This window comes from Osmerus eperlanus, unplaced genomic scaffold, assembly GCF_963692335.1.
Source record: "Osmerus eperlanus unplaced genomic scaffold, fOsmEpe2.1 SCAFFOLD_628, whole genome shotgun sequence".
NCBI classification, from domain to species: domain Eukaryota; kingdom Metazoa; phylum Chordata; class Actinopteri; order Osmeriformes; family Osmeridae; genus Osmerus; species Osmerus eperlanus.
Genome location: NW_026911343.1, coordinates 3,513 through 17,297, shown reverse-complemented (window position 1 = coordinate 17,297; position 13,785 = coordinate 3,513). Strand labels below are relative to the sequence as shown.

The 13,785-nt window shown below is 41.5% G+C and overlaps 1 protein-coding gene across 1 annotated transcript; it reads right to left on the bottom strand.

The window, feature by feature from the left end:
* Window positions 1-2,615: 2,615 nt before the first annotated feature.
* On the bottom strand, window positions 2,616-6,712 carry LOC134015944 (mitochondrial outer membrane protein SLC25A46-like). Its single transcript, XM_062455422.1, has 5 exons — window positions 6,616-6,712; window positions 6,136-6,254; window positions 4,604-4,689; window positions 4,283-4,340; window positions 2,616-3,191 (listed from the first exon to the last, which is right to left on the bottom strand). The coding sequence occupies exons 1-5, from the start codon at window positions 6,710-6,712 to the stop codon at window positions 2,616-2,618; spliced, it is 936 nt and encodes a 311-aa protein (XP_062311406.1).
* Between the last annotated feature and the right edge of the window lie 7,073 nt (window positions 6,713-13,785).

Sequence of the window (13,785 nt, the reverse complement as noted above, 5' to 3'; positions counted from 1 at the left end):
AGCTCACAGTGTCAACAATTAAATAAGTACTGTTTAGGCCTTACTCTTATTTTATAATAAGCTGACTCATACTCATACTGAATCATGTTTAAACTTCACTTGATGCAAATACTGATCCATAAATAATTCCCAGTGGCTCATCATATTTGAGTATCTCCTATAATATCTATTTCCGATAAACAGGACGTTTCAAGTATTAGATTAGATCAGTAAAATTTCCTGAATGCTATCCATGTTACGGGAATTATAACAATTATCAAAATGTCTCAAGACCAAAAACAAAGATGCAACAAGATTAAATAAGATCAACATTCTTATTAAAGCTAGTATATTATGGAAGGTACTACAGAAAGAGATATGAGAATTAGAACATACAAGAGTATGGGAGACTATAAGCACATGGGATATGTGAGGGCCTATGAAGGAGTTATATATAGTTAAATAAATCTGGATTAGATTTGTACCCATATATTCAAGTTCAGGCATGTTGAACTGCTGAAGTGTACTTCAGAAAAATACCTGTACTATGTTTTTGAAACACAAGGGACATACCACATGTCCTGCCTTCCTTATATGCTCTACACATCAGAACTACCTTAGTTGACATTGATGGCACTTGCTGTTGGTATGGACAGCTTTGGGGAACTTGACCTGTGGAGCTGAGGTGCATGTTTTTGGCCTTGGCTGTGGGGATATTTGTGTCTGCATTGGGTGGCCTATCTGAGGACTGAAGCATACTCTGGCTTCTCGGAGCTATGGTGTCCAGGTACCTTTGGCAGACCTTAGGTAAATGTATTTGATTATGAATATTTTTATTTGGAGGAGGGTGTGAGGATGAAAGGTGTTTCTATGATCTTTCTTTGTGTGCAATTCTTTTGTTTGCCGTTTGTATATTTTTAGGGGCTTGCTTCTTCTGCTATTTATTCTTTATTCTTGTGTTGTTATTTATTTTCTGTTGTTGTTTATTTTATTGTTTTTGTTTTATTCCTTTTTCTCTTGTTTCTGACTATCATAAAATATTAAACACTCTGGCAATGATGAAACTAATCTAGTTAATAAGTGGCCTTCTTCTGCTGTTCTCACTGTACTGTATTTGCATGCAAGCCATACCTATACAAATAACAGTGATTACTATGATGAGCTATCTGACCTTTAACTCCAAATGTGACTAAGGGACGACATACTCTGCTGTATAAAGCTTAGGTACACAGTTATGTCTACTTTGTTGCACAAAGGGCACATTCCCCCCCCGCCCCCCTTCTATCCCCCACCATCCAACGTTGAAAGGTGGGAAATGAGGCCTCTGTGTGTGAATATTGTTATTAAGTCCTTGTTGCTACGTAATTCTCTTCTATGTATGGGGCAATAGTTCATAGGCAAATTGGAATGAGTGGAATGTATGAGTTGAGGAATGTCTATATACATTCTATAGGATGGATCCTTACCATTAACATTTGAAGAACACATTTCTACATGAATTATGCAATCATAGATTTGATGCATCATTATACAACAGTAGTAAGTGGAAGAAAATTTTTGGAAAACCTGTGTATGTGGTTCTGCCTCAGATGTACGCTACAGAATATAACATGGGCTTCTTGTGAATTAGGTTTGTGTGCATCAGATGAATAGGTGGACCCAAGGGCATACAGAAATACAGCTTAACAAACATGCACAGAGCATCACAGTACTATAAAACCTTCTTTTAATCATCAAAAGAGTAACTGTAAAATTAATACATCTCACTGGAAATGCAGTAATTGTCAAATGACTTGACCTTGATTGACTTTGTTACCTGCAGGGCATATTATGAATAAAACTTATATAAATAAATCACACTTTGTATTTTCAGACATTTATTGGTGCTGGGTGTTAATAAACAAAATGTGAAATTTTACACCTTCAATTATTAAGCAGCAAAAGCAAATATATTTACACATGGATCTACTAATCGTTACTTAATATCCCTGAACTTCAAACCACCTGCAAGTAGTGCAATTATTCTGTTACTGCTATATATTGTAATATGCCAAGGACGCCGGATGCTTTTAGTGCAACATTTTACTACAAGTACATTGACATCTAAGGTGGAAATAATAATTTAAAGACAAATATGACATCTTTCATAATCTTACTGAACACATCTTTAAAGAAATTGGCACAATGCATTCCTCTGCTTCCCCCAGTGACTGAAATCAGAAGCATTTATTCATCAGGCAGCAAGTAATGTTTTTAGAGATGAACAATTCCTTCAAATGAGAAAAAAAAAGCAAGCTTACATGATTTGTGGTGAACAATGCTTTAATTTAACCAACTGACATGACTCTACTAGACCACTGATAATCTATTCATCTTCCATAGAGGTCTCTTTCAATTGAAGTTCAAAAAGGGAAGTACCCGAACAGATTTTATTTTTTTGATAGCCAGAGCAGACAAAAATGACCACCATAAAGCACAAGCAAAAATGTGAGAAATCTAATCAATGGATTTGATGGTGAAGCTTTCCATGTGCTTTGGAAGAATGTCATCTGTGCACCCACACAATACAACAGAGATCAGTAGCTAAAAAGGGACTGGCTATTAATAAGATTTTTCTTTTTTAAAATTCTATTATTTTAAGCATTTTGCAACAATGTTGAATAAATCAACTTGGTGATCTGTAGTACAGCGGCATGTAGCGTGTACTGCACGACTATTGACCCAAATCCTTTATAAAAGCCCAGGGGCCCCTCCTCTCTGCGGATGACGTTGATGCAGTCTCTCATGCTCTCGTACTGGGTGTTGATGGGCAGGACCTCGAAGCCCAGGTCCGTGTTGTCGATGATGGTGCGCGTGCCCTGGATGTGGAGCCGGTGGAGGACGGTCTCCAGGGGTAAGAGCAGGACGTCGGCGCACAGGCTGGCAGCGAAGCTGGCCATGAGTTCGGGGAAGTAGGCCTCCAGCATGCTCTGAGCACCGTCGGGCCTGTCGGCGGGCTGCCCGGGCGGGCTCTTCCTTCGGAGGAAGAGCAGCACCACCTTCTGCACGGTGGAGCTGATGATGTAGTGGAGGACCCCATGCAGGACTGTGGGGAACACCAGGCTCAACAGCGGCAGGAGGCGCTTGCTGTGGGGAATGCCCATGCCCATCACCCGGCCCACGCCTTCCTTCACACAGTCCAGAATTCCTGGGTTGTCACGGATGATCTCACTCTGTCAAATAAATGCATATTAGGCATTCATCACTGCAGGGTTAGTCACGGTTGGTGCAAGGCCCCAGACAGTGACTAAATGGTTGCAAAATATATATAACTGAGCCCCACACCGCTCACACCTTGAGTGCCACTCCTTCAGTTTTTCATGTAGGCTACAAGATTTAACAAACCCTGGGCCCAAATAAATTATTACACGCAGAAAATATCTGGGTGTATAGTCAATGCGGTGTCTCATCTCGATTGCTTAGGTTGCATAATAGTTCATTCTGCACACAGCTTGATAACTACAAGTACTACAAATCATCACGTTGGTATGATTTGCTGTGTGCTGGGTTTTGTAGGGCAGCACGATATAAGGAAATGTTTCAAGAACAGTGTGATATTTGACCACCAGAAATTATAATCAATTTTAAAGGACCATGGGAAGTTTTCTTGAATTACATTCAATAACAAAAATGCATGCAGCTGAAAACGTGTACAACTCAGACACAATTTTAGATCTACTTTCAGGTTATGGACTCAAATTTTCATAATACTGGTCAGGACAAAAGTTATGGTCATTAAAAATGCTAAATTCTTTTGGCTTTTGATGGCCATATTTGATCAGCACCACTTGTTGCAACAATCAGCAAACTATACCAAAACTAGAGGTCTGCACGGATCTGAATTCTAAATCCCGCACCACTAACAGCCTTCTGTTAAGCATGCTCTTTCTTCCATGATTGATGGAAATAATTAATTGTACCAGCCTATCATGTTATTTTCCTTGCATTTGTTCCTAGCATCTGCCCGTCGACTTTTTTCAAACTTGAAGCACTTATTGCTTGTTATTTCAATTGTTTCCCACTGCTACCCGTAGGTTTGAAAAAATAAACATGGCCAATACCTGCAGGGGACCTGCCGGGAGTTGGGTGCCAGCCTGCCCAATGCAGACCTCTAACCAAAACCACAACCAAAACCCAAGTACCTTGGGGCTACTTTGCCAGGTGTTCACACATTTTCACCAGTAAGTACAGTTAAACTGAACAAGCCATTCCAGAGAGATGTCTTTTACATTGCTTTCTGGGTATTCCACAACCAAATACTAACCTGCACGGTTTCGATGAGGCTTGCAGAGTAAAATGGCATTGCGACCACATAGGACAAACTGGAAGACAGATGACAACATTTACTTGCCAAGTGACTGAAGCATAGTGAAAGAGTTAGATACAAATTGAACTGATAACACAGTTCCTGACCAAATCACAAAATTACGCAATAGTTTTACAATGAGTACGAGGTGGAATATCCAATATAACAAAAAATCTTCCAAATCACACCAAATTCTTTGAACATGGGGCAGCACAGCAAATCTGATTGTAACCATATAGAAGTCCTGTTTTATAGGAGTATGATAAACCAGAAATGTACCTTTTGAGTACCAAGTGTCCAATAACTTGCTTTGGATTCCACTTGTGTGATAACTCCCTAAAGGGAACAGAGACAAAAATAAAACACTTTGTCAATCACACCTTTTACATTTTTCATATTTTCATGTCCTATAAGATTTATTAGAATAGTGACCTATGTTCAGTAATTTGTACTTGAAGTATAAATAGAAACTTAGTCATAGAAATAAACAGAATGTTCATTGAATCATGTCATAGCTCAAAACTTCAGTACAGCATAGCAACTACTTCTGAACTTTGAACAGGAAGCTGAAATTGTACTTTTGAACAAATCACTGCTCTTCAATAGGTCTTCAAAGGTACAATAGGTAATTTCGGACTCCTAACGGTCAAGAGAGGAATTTCAACAACAGATAACCTCCAACCACAACACTGTTTACGCTTCCCACAGTCGATGAATATAACGCATAATATAAATCGTTATTATACAGTTCAGTGTGCTCGTGCACTGTTTTGGAAAGATGACAGTGACAAACACAACAGGGCCTGCTTTGAGATCTTCACTTTTGTGTGCTACACAACACTATTTATAGTTTTCACTTTAGCTAACCAACTATATTGTGAGCAAGCAAGTTATTTGCAGATGCAAATGATGCAACTGCAACCTACAGTTTGAGAGAAATAAAGGTTTACGGATGATTGAACACGTAAAGAGACAAAAGGAACGTGTAGCTGCCAAAATTGCACTCCAGACAAGCGATCATGAAACTCTGTATACTATTGCTTATCTAGTTAGATAACAATACCAGTTCGCTATAACAAGCAAATTAGCGATTACTCGTTAGTGTTGAAGTTTGATCAAAATGCCCTTATTGAAAATCAGGAATGATGGAAGTTTGATTTAAATACTTTCAGAATCATGTGCAAAAATACCCTTTCCTAAATGTTACTATATATATCTCTATACTATATTTCAAATGCTGTTTAGTACTACAATGATAAGCCATACTGTTTGAAGAATTATTATTAATTATGTTAAAATGAATAAGTCAGTCATCTTGAGCAATTAGAACTGTGTGTCTGTTAAAACACATTGAGCTGCAAAGTACAGTCTGTTTAATGAAAGTGCAGAGAACACTTAATCAGGTGTTTACAAACCATGGCATTGGATGCGGCCTGTTTTGACTCTGTGATGCAGCCCAAGAGATGTGGGTCTTTGCAAAGAGATGTTTTGAGTTAGTGATCACCAGCTCAATTTGCCTGCATCATTATATAGGCGAAAGGTTAAGACAGCTCAGCTTTCATAGAGTGAATATTAAGGCGGGTTAAGAGAGACAATGTGATGATTTATGACAAATGATTGGTTAGCTATAATGTATAAAGACTAGGATACTTCCTACTGTTACTTTGGAATTCTCTGATCTCTGGAAGTATTCTGGAGCGCACAGACTCCCCGGATTAATCTGTTTTATTTTTAACTAAAGATTTATAATGAGCAACTACTGAGTCTGAATATTTTTTCAACATCATTGCTGCCAAAACAACTTCACCTACGTAAAAGGGTCGAGGAGGAAAAGAGACAAAAAATATTTCCTCAACATTTGGTGCCGAAACCCGGGATCCAATCTTCTGAAGCGGGACTGCTGACGGCTGATGGGACACGGTGTTCTTCCCTGAATAGGACCAGTGCACAACTAAGATACAGGTAAACAGTCACCTTTTTTATAAAAGACTGTGAGGGCGTTACCCGTGGTCCATCAGCTTTTGGCAGTACCTGTAAAGGAGTGACGGATACCTGTGGGTGAGTTGTGGCCTTTTTAAAAGTGTGATGTTGAAAAGCATGAATGATAAGAAATGAGCCTTATATAGCTAACCAAAACCAGTGAGAAGTTGTGTTGGGCATACTGACGGTTGGTGCAGTGCACGCATGCGGGCGGGCAGACTTGTCGAAACTGACTCGAGATACGTGGAATTTTATGTGGAACAGGGACTTAATAATTTAAAGGCAAGAGACTCCTTTTAGAGGAGAGTCACCGTGCAGAGGATTGTACATATCACTTCCTATCTTTTGGAAAGACCTTAGCAACCCAGAGAGGGGCAAGGCAGGCTGCTGCACGGGTACAGGCCGCATACGAGAAGTTTTGACGGTATTTTGTAAAATACTTGCTTTCACAAGCTACTATAGCTCTTTGTTTTTTTTTTGTGTGTCATATTGACATATTTTTTACATTATTTTAAGGTTTGAGAATCTTGTGTAAATGTATGCGTGATTACTGCCGGGTGTTTTTAATATTGTGAATTTCCCAAGGGAGAGAACAAATTGATTGGTTGTTCTCATCTATAATAATGGTCATATATATATATATATATAATAAATAATAATAATAAATATTGTGGATTTCCAAGGGGGGAGAACAAATTGGTTGTTCTCATACATAATTATAATATACATATCAGGATACGATAATAAAAATATTAAAGAATATTGTGAATTTTCCAAGAGCTAGCACAAGTTGGTTGTTCTCAAATATAATAAAAATATATTTAAAAAAAGTGGTGCAAGAGGAACACATGCGGTTCCATAGTTCCATTGCCGAAGGTTTATTTTCATTTCCATTTCTTATCTTTATTTTTATCTTTATTTTTATATTTCTTATTTTATATCTTATTTAAAAAAATAAAAAAAACATTTAAAGGGTTATTTTTCTTTCCTCTTTCTGGTTGTTTTTATTCAGTATTGGGGAAAAGCAAATGCAACGAAGAAAGGTTGATCTTGTGATGTTGACGGGCTGCTCAGAAATGTCGGATAAGATTGTTACCCCCCTGGACTATATGTCCAAACATTTTGAAACTGAATATAGCAAAACAATGTCTACTTGGAAAAAATGGACGGAGGGTTACAACAATGTGTGGCCAGATAAGACTGGAACATTTAAACCTGATTACTTGAAGTGCGTTGATGCTGTGTTGACCGAGAAGGAAAAGAAACCAGGCTGGGGGAGCAAAATTGAGTTGAAAATGTACCGACAACATTTCAAGGAATGGAGAGCTGAGTCGCAGAGGCGTCAGAACAGGCTTGCCGGAGAGACTGAAGCTACCAGGAAGAAGCAGGGAGGGGCACCTGTGAAGGAGGAGCTTCTCTGTTATGCAAAACCAAGCGGCCCTGCCCTTCTTGGGAGACCACCACCTTATGCTGGAGCTCCCCCTACCGGAAAATTGTATCCTGACATTGAGGAGGTCCAAATGATGGTAAGTCAAGCAAGTACATCTGTCACTGGATTACAGATGGAAGGAGACCTGCAGGTGGAAGGACAACTCAGCGTGAAGGGACTTATAAGGCCAGCTGAGCACCTCCTGTCCTCCCCACTAGAGGGACGTCAGCAGCCCTTCCAGAATTCAACACCCCTTGAGGCAAGACCATTCTGTTCATTGCAGAGTGATGACCGTGAGAGCCAGCTGTTTGGAAGATCCATTGCCCCATCCCTGTCAGAAGCAAGACCTGAGCAACCCTGCCAGAAGCAAGAGCACTCCCTAAAGGCTAGTACTGGGAACGAGACTTTTATCCTGTGGAAAGAAAGGGAGGAAAAAGAGAGACGAGAAAAGGAATTGAGAGAAAGAGCAAGTAAATGTGAAGAAGAACCCCAACTTCGGTGCATCGCTGATGAAGGTGGGGAAAAGCAGAGACTGGCAATTGTTGCGAAAAGACCCTGCAGATGGCGGAAAGGAGAAAAATAATATCCTGGTACCTTGACACCAGCAGCATGGATGAGGACAGGGATGGAGATGACTGCATCCTCGAAGGGAAGTTAAGAATCTACCCCAAAAGAAGGGAAGACAAAGACCTGATGGACTTTTCATCCGATGACGACAGAGAACCAAGCACCACTGCACTGACGATGCAAGCCTTGCATCTTACTGAGAACGCACATAGAGCCAGAAAGATGTCGGAAAAACACCAAAAATCGGGAGGAAGCCCTGAGGACCAGAAAGAATTAGAGCACTTCGCAAACCAGGCCGAGGCCGCTGCACGACGAGCCCAGAAGAAACTCCGAAGGCAGGAAAAGAAGAAACAGTCTCCCACCAGGAAAAGTCGCAGATTGAAGGATCAAGGAAGAAGGAAATTGGGGTTTGAAGATAACAGTGAAAACGATGAAGGAGACAATCAATGCCCCCTCATTGCCCTACCCCAGCCTGGCGGGGGGCAACCACTCCATAAGTACCAACCATGGTCCCATACAGATATGGAAACCATGATCAAGTCTCTGCCCAAGCTACAGCAAGGGGCGGACCCCTGGATTGCTGCATTCCAGCAGAAGAACTCCCACTCAAACCTCTGCCTGGGGGACATGAAGCAACTCCTGTTTTCCATTGCTGGTGGGGAAACATGTAAGATCTTAGAGCAAGCTGGACTACAACCATGCCTGGATACCAATGGAAATGACGACGTGCCCTTCCGTTCGCATCAGAAAGCCCTGTGCTGAAGCCGCAGGGTTCACCACAGCCGTACTGGCACAGCTTGTCATGAAACAGTTCAAACCGCTAGCCTATTACAGCACCAGGCTAGACGCTGTGGAAAGAGGACTGCACCCATGTGAAAGAGGCTTAGCAGCAGCTGCGTTTGCCGTGAACAAGGCAAACCCTTTAATGGCCGGACACCCAACCACGCTATATGTGTCACACGCTGTGGACTCCATGCTGTCCAGAGGAAAATCTGCTCTAACCCACCGAAGAGTTTCTGGCTACGAAGTTTTGTTGACTCAACCACACATCACAATCACTCGCTGCCAGGTTGTAAACCCAGCCACTCTCATGACCACTCCCCTCGATGGAGAACCACACAACTGCACAGCCACAGTTGAAGAAGACTCAACTGCGAGACCTGATCTGTTTACAAACCCCCTCACTACCCCTGACATGACTTTGTTTGTTGACGGCTCATCGTTTATTGACCCCAAAGGCTGTAGGAAGTCAGGATGTGCCATTGTCACTCAACACGCCCCTTTTACTTACCACACTGTAATGGAATCAGCTCTAGCTCCAGGAACTAGTGCCCAGCAGGCAGAGATAGTAGCACTGGCTAGAGCCTGCCAGTTGGCAGAAGGGAAGTCCGTCAACATCTATAGTGACTCTGCCTATGCTTGCGGGGTGGTACATTCTTGGGGGGCCACTTGGGCCCGTCGTGGGTTTTTAACAGCTACTGGGACACCGGTGAAAAATAAAAAAGAGATCTCTGCCTTACTCGAGGCAATTAAACTACCATCAAAGCTAGCCGTGATGAAATGTACAGCACACACAAAAAAACAAGACCCTGTTTCCCAGGGCAACGCGCACGCGGATGCTGCAGCTAAAAGAGCTGCTGACCTACCATCTGGGCCTGCTAATCAGGCCCCTGTAATTGAAATACAGGAATTTACTTTGCAAGAACTTCTGGAGGTCCAGCAGACTGCCTCCACAACTGAGCAAGAACTCTGGAAATTCAGAGGTTGCTCTAAGGATCCTGTCACAAATATATGGCGCCAGAACTCCACAGGCAAAGTTGTTGCCCCAAACTCCCTGTTGCAACTCCTATGCAGATCGGCTCACGGTGTGTGCCACTCTCCAAGGGGGGAGATGATCGAGAAGATTCAAAGATTTTGGTTTTCTCCAAATTTAACCGAAACAGTTACCAATTGGATTTCACACTGTTCAATTTGCCAAGAAAACAATGTGCACAAAGGGATACCCACACAACCAGGAAGCACGCCCCCTGCCCAAGGCCCATTCACCCATCTAGTGATGGATTACATAGATATGATCACACCTGCAGAGGGGAAAAGGTATTGTTTGGTGATCATAGACAGGTTCTCTAGGTGGGTAGAAGCATTCCCCACAAGACATGCAGACGCAGCTACTGTGGCCAAGGCTTTGGTCACAGAAATTTTCCAACACTTTGGGGTCTGCCAGACCCCGTCTTCCGACAATGGCACACATTTCACATCAGAAGTCGTCAAATCTGTTTGTTTAATGACGGGTCAAACAAAAATTCTCCACAGTTTACCATCCACAGTCTGCCGGCATAGTCAAGAGATGCAATGGCATTCTAAAAAATAAAATAATCAAAGCATGCAAAGAGACAGGAATGTCATGGGTCAAGTGCCTGCCCCTAGCTCTCATGGCCATGAGAAATAGCAGGAGCAGGATAACACACTTGACACCCCATGAAATGATTACTGGGAGGGTAATGAATGTCCCAGCAACTAGGCCCAGGATGGGAGAAGTAAGTTTGGAGGTGTTAGAATCAGAACTTGGGGGGTATTTGAAAAACTTAAATCGGGTTGTCAGTGTCATTTATTCCCAGAACAAACAGGCCCAAGGACCACCACCAACAGCAGAGGAAGGAGAGCAGCTGAAGGTAATCCCCGGTGACTGGGTCTACGTGAAAAAATTCAAGCGGAAGTGGAAACATCCCAGACAAGTGGGACCCTATCAGGTGATATTTTCCACACCCACAGCAGTTAAAGTTAAGGAAATCACATCATGGATACACCTAACCCATTGCCGACAAGCCCCAGACCCAACCGACCACTATCAGAACTCTCACCCCCTAGGCCCTGTAAAAGGGTTTTAAAATGGGCTTTTGGGATAGGACATCTTGGACTACTTATGCTAATATTCTTTGCCTTTTCTCCTGAGAACAACCCTATAGCTCAGAGAAAGGAAAAACGACAGCAGAACTCACTTCTAACAAATTTATCATGGCTCCAGGGAACTGAATATGCCTCCTACCACTCAAAAACGTTTGGTGGAGTTACATGAATTACTCCGCACGGGAACAAGCTAACATAATCACAGACTGCTACGTATGCGCGATAATGCCTCACTCCACTGCTTCCCCCACCTTTCTTTTGGCCCAACCATATTCCCAGAGTGAATCATTAGAGCTAGCTCAATCAGTAGGATATGCTGCACACTTCACTGCACCGCCCAACAGCACTCAACTAGGTATACTGACACCAGGAGAATGGGGCCATTCTTACAATGCCTTTTGGAAAGGCCACCCCATACTACCAAGCCACCAATCCCCTGAAAAAACTATAGCCCAAATACGACCCAGAACCCGTTTTCCTGTCTGCTTCAAAGGGAGCGGTAGTTTAGATATGGGAACAACTACCCATTGTAATTTAACCTTAAATGCCACCCGAATGAGGGAGGTGACTAACACTGATTTAACTAAAGGGACTGCTATCGCATTAGACATGTATTGGCAGTGTGGGGAAAATGCTTGGAACCGCCTACCGGTTCGCTGGGGGGAATATGTGCTCCTGTCACACTAATACAGTCAGTTTTCATAGTTCAAGCGAAGCCAGAGGACCTAGGGAAACATAGAATAACACATAGATGGAAAAGACAGGCGAGTTGGGCAGACAGGTACAAGCCAAGCCTTAATCACATACCGTATGACCAAAGACTTTTCGGCAGTACTGCAAGCACATCCTGCAGGTGGACCCTGATGAAGGGCCCGACGCCAATGGGGTAAAGAACCAGCACAAGGCTATAGTTATCGATAACTCCGATCCTGAAAATCCAAGTGAATGTGACGATGATGAAAGGCACCGCTCCCCAATTGTTTATGATCACGAGTAAGTATTGTCATAAAACACAAAACCACACAAACATGTAAGGTGCAACACATAGAGGCAAACACGAACACCTATGGACAACGACGACGAGGAAACACAGGAGGGAAAACAACCTCCTGATATTTGAAGGTCTTTGATAGGTTAGATGCACTGACACATAGAGGTAACAATAAATAGACAGGCCTGATTGCGACGGCTGAGTGATGTGCTAGTAATCTCTCCTCAGGCCAACAATCCAACTGATGATGTCTCACGGATTTGAAGATCATGGTACAAGAACTGATGCTATTCCTATATTTCTCTTATGCTCATTTAAAACAATGATTATTGTAATTGATAGATTAAATGATTAGTATAATCGTTAGATGAAATGATTATTGTAATTGATGTATGAAATGATTAGTATAATTGTTAGATGAAATGATTATTGTAATTGATAGATTAAATGATTAGTATAATTGTTAGATGAAATGATTATTGTAATTGATGTATGGAATGATTAGTATAATTGATAGATTAAATGGTTAATGCTATTGATAACTAATGAATTTGGGCATGGTAAAATAATTAATAAAAGAGTGATAACGTTAAAGTTAACTCTCAAGAATGTGAGACCTAGTGGTCTCAAAGGGGGGAATGTTGAAGTTTGATCAAAATGCCCTTATTGAAAATCAGGAATGATGAAGTTTGATTTAAATACTTTCAGAATCATGTGCAAAAATACCCTTTCCTAAATGTTACTATATATCTCTATACTATATTTCAAATGCTGTTTAGTACTACAATGATAAGCCATACTGTTTGAAGAATTATTATTAATCATGTTAAAATGAATAAGTCTTGAGCAATTAGAACTGTGTGTCTGTTAAAACACATTGAGCTGCAAAGTACAGTCTGTCTAATGAAAGTGCAGAGAACACTTAATCAGGTGTTTACAAACCATGGCATTGGATGCGGCCTGTTTTGACTCTGTGATGCAGCCCAAGAGATGTGGGTCTTTGCAAAGAGATGTTTTGAGTTTGTGATCACCAGCTCAATTTGCCTGCATCATTATATAGGCGAAAGGTTAAGACAGCTCAGCTTTCATTGGTTAGCTATAATGTATAAAGACTAGGATACTTCCTACTGTTACTTTGGAATTCTCTGATCTCTGGAAGTATTCTGGAGCGCACAGACTCCCCGGATTAATCTGTTTTATTTTTAACTAAAGATTTATAATGAGCAACTACTGAGTCTGAATATTTTTTCAACATCATTGCTGCCAAAACAACTTCACCTACGTAAAAGGGTCGAGGAGGAAAAGAGACAAAAATATTTCCTGAACAGGGGCAGATGAACAGACGGACGGCAGGCAGAGGCGTAGTCGTGGGCGAAGCGGGAGTCGAAACCATGAAACAATCAGCGAAGCAAAAGTACAAAAACGGTAGGCGAGGACGTAGTCAAAAAACAAACGATGGTCACAAAACAGAAATCAATAAACAATGGTCAGTAAACAGGCGTGGATCGTAACGTGTAATCAAACAGTAAGTAATGCTCAAGAGTTGCGTGAAAAAACAGAGGCAGACAATTTCGCAGTGAACAGTTG